Source organism: Oryza brachyantha, chromosome 6 (assembly GCF_000231095.2).
Source record: "Oryza brachyantha chromosome 6, ObraRS2, whole genome shotgun sequence".
NCBI lineage: Eukaryota > Viridiplantae > Streptophyta > Magnoliopsida > Poales > Poaceae > Oryza > Oryza brachyantha.
The window spans coordinates 8,076,747-8,078,674 of NC_023168.2; the positions used below are offsets into that span (position 1 = coordinate 8,076,747).

Sequence of the window (1,928 nt, forward strand, 5' to 3'; positions counted from 1 at the left end):
AGAAAAGCAGCTCAGCTCTCTCTCACACAGCAAAGCAACGGAAGCAAGCAAGCTACCCCCCTCTCTCTCTCTTGCTGGCTCTCTGCGCGTGGTGTGTACTCCTGCTGTCCCTGCTGCGGCTACAGCTACTGTTGCAGCAGCTCAAGCACCTCCCAAGAAGTCCACACACTCTCCTCCTCCTCCTCCTCCATAGCAGCGCACCACTGCTGCTGCTGCCGCCTGCTCAGCTGCTCACCCAAGAACCTTCCAGCTTTTCCCCAATACTGACTGAGCTAGCTCTCCTGCTGTTGCTTCTTGATCTGTGGGATTTCTTGTGGTTCGAATCCAAGATCACTTCCAAATCCATAGCAAGTGCTTGCTTCACCACCGAAAATCTATCTTTTTTTTGGGTGAGGGGAGGAGAAATGGATGTATGCAGGATGCTTCTTGAGGCTAGATGCTGATTTGATGCAATAAGGTAAGCTTCTTTTTTTTATAATCTCACTTCTATTGGATGGTATGGTTTCATCTCTTCAATTAGTTTCTTTTCTTGACGTAATGAATTGCTAGTTTTTTTGCTCCCCGCAAAAGGAAAACAAAAGGGAATTTGTTTTCTTGTTTTTGTCCCTATCTTTTGTGGGTTATATTGATTGATGTATTCCAATCTGAGTTTAATGGGGATATTTGTTGTCTGAGCTTATCAAGCTCTATGGATCTCAATATAGCACTCCTTGTATGCTTATTAAATCGATTCCCCAAAAGATATCTGATAATCTGAAATACACTGTTCCAATGTCTTGTTACAGTAAGCTCTTGTACAATTTTCTTGCAGATTCCTATCTTGGTTTTTGGCTACAGCATCACAAATCAACGTCCTGAGAAACTGGAAAGTGAAATATTCTGCTTCAAAGAAGTAATCACATAGATTGATTCCAAGAAGAAGAAGTAGTAATCAGATAACAGAGGCAGCTGCAAAACTAGCACCTTTTCTGTTTGCAGTAACTGCTCAATCCAAAACCCCCATCTGGACTGAACTCGATGGGTAGGGGAAGAGGCAGAGGGAGGAAGGTCACCAATGGCAGGAGCCACGAGGAGAAGGGCAGCAGCGGCGAGGAGGTGGTGCCTGCGAGGAAGAGGAGGGGAAGGCCGCAGAAGCGCATCACCGACAAGGTGGATCAGGCAGAGGCCAAGAATGTAGCTGAGGGTGACGACGGCGACGCGGACTACCAGCAAGGGGAAGGAGAAGACGGCGGCGCGAAGCCGAAGGCGTCGAGAGCAGAGAAGAGCTCTGCAGGGAAGGGCAGCAAGAGGAACAGGCTGCCCAAGGAAGAAGAAAGCTCGAACCTTGACCCTGAGGAGAACAGCTCAGGCACTCGGTCCAGCAATGACGAATCCACAAGGTCCAATGGCTTCCGGCAGAATGGCAGCCGGCGGAAGAGCACGCCGCGGCGGGCGGCGGAGGCCGGAATATAGCTCGAGGATCTTGGGATAGGGGGAGAGACACTTTCAGGGATTGGTTCTTGGGTTTATCAGTTAGGCAAGCTGCTCTTCAGTTTTGTCATCTTCAGATTTGGCAAAATTTTTTTTGTCTTCTCAAATTTTGTCATGTTCATGATTATCTAGTCCCAACGTGAATGTAATGTAAACATATACTAATCGCGGGACATCGAAGTTTTGCTTGTGTTGATGAAAAATTGTATGAACTAGCACCGGCTGATGGTAATAGCTCGCATCAGTTCTTGCAACTTCGGTTCATCTCGACCTTTGCCATTTCAGAGGTTCATGGCTAACCTCTCTATGTAGTTTTTGACTGGTAGTTCCTATTTCTTACCAAATCAAAGATAGCTTGACTGTTGATCTATTGCGGCACTTTGTCTTACCTAATCAAGACATCTTGATTGCTGATCAATATTGCAAAGGCCAAAGGACTATTTATGTTCATTCTGTTT

The 1,928-nt window shown here is 46.5% G+C and overlaps 1 protein-coding gene across 1 annotated transcript; it reads left to right on the forward strand.

Annotated features, from left to right (window-relative positions):
* On the forward strand, nucleotides 1-1,714 carry LOC102706012. The gene is made up of 2 exons (XM_006655975.3): nucleotides 1-457; nucleotides 812-1,714. The coding sequence occupies exon 2, from the start codon at nucleotides 1,018-1,020 to the stop codon at nucleotides 1,450-1,452; it is 435 nt and encodes a 144-aa protein (XP_006656038.1). The 5' UTR covers nucleotides 1-457; nucleotides 812-1,017; the 3' UTR covers nucleotides 1,453-1,714.
* The last annotated feature ends 214 nt before the right edge of the window (nucleotides 1,715-1,928 follow it).

Excerpts from the sequence above, each read along its gene's own strand:
- LOC102706012 (XM_006655975.3), top strand. The coding sequence starts at position 1,018 with ATGGGTAGGGGAAGAGGCAGAGGGAGGAAGGTCACCAATGGCAGGAGC.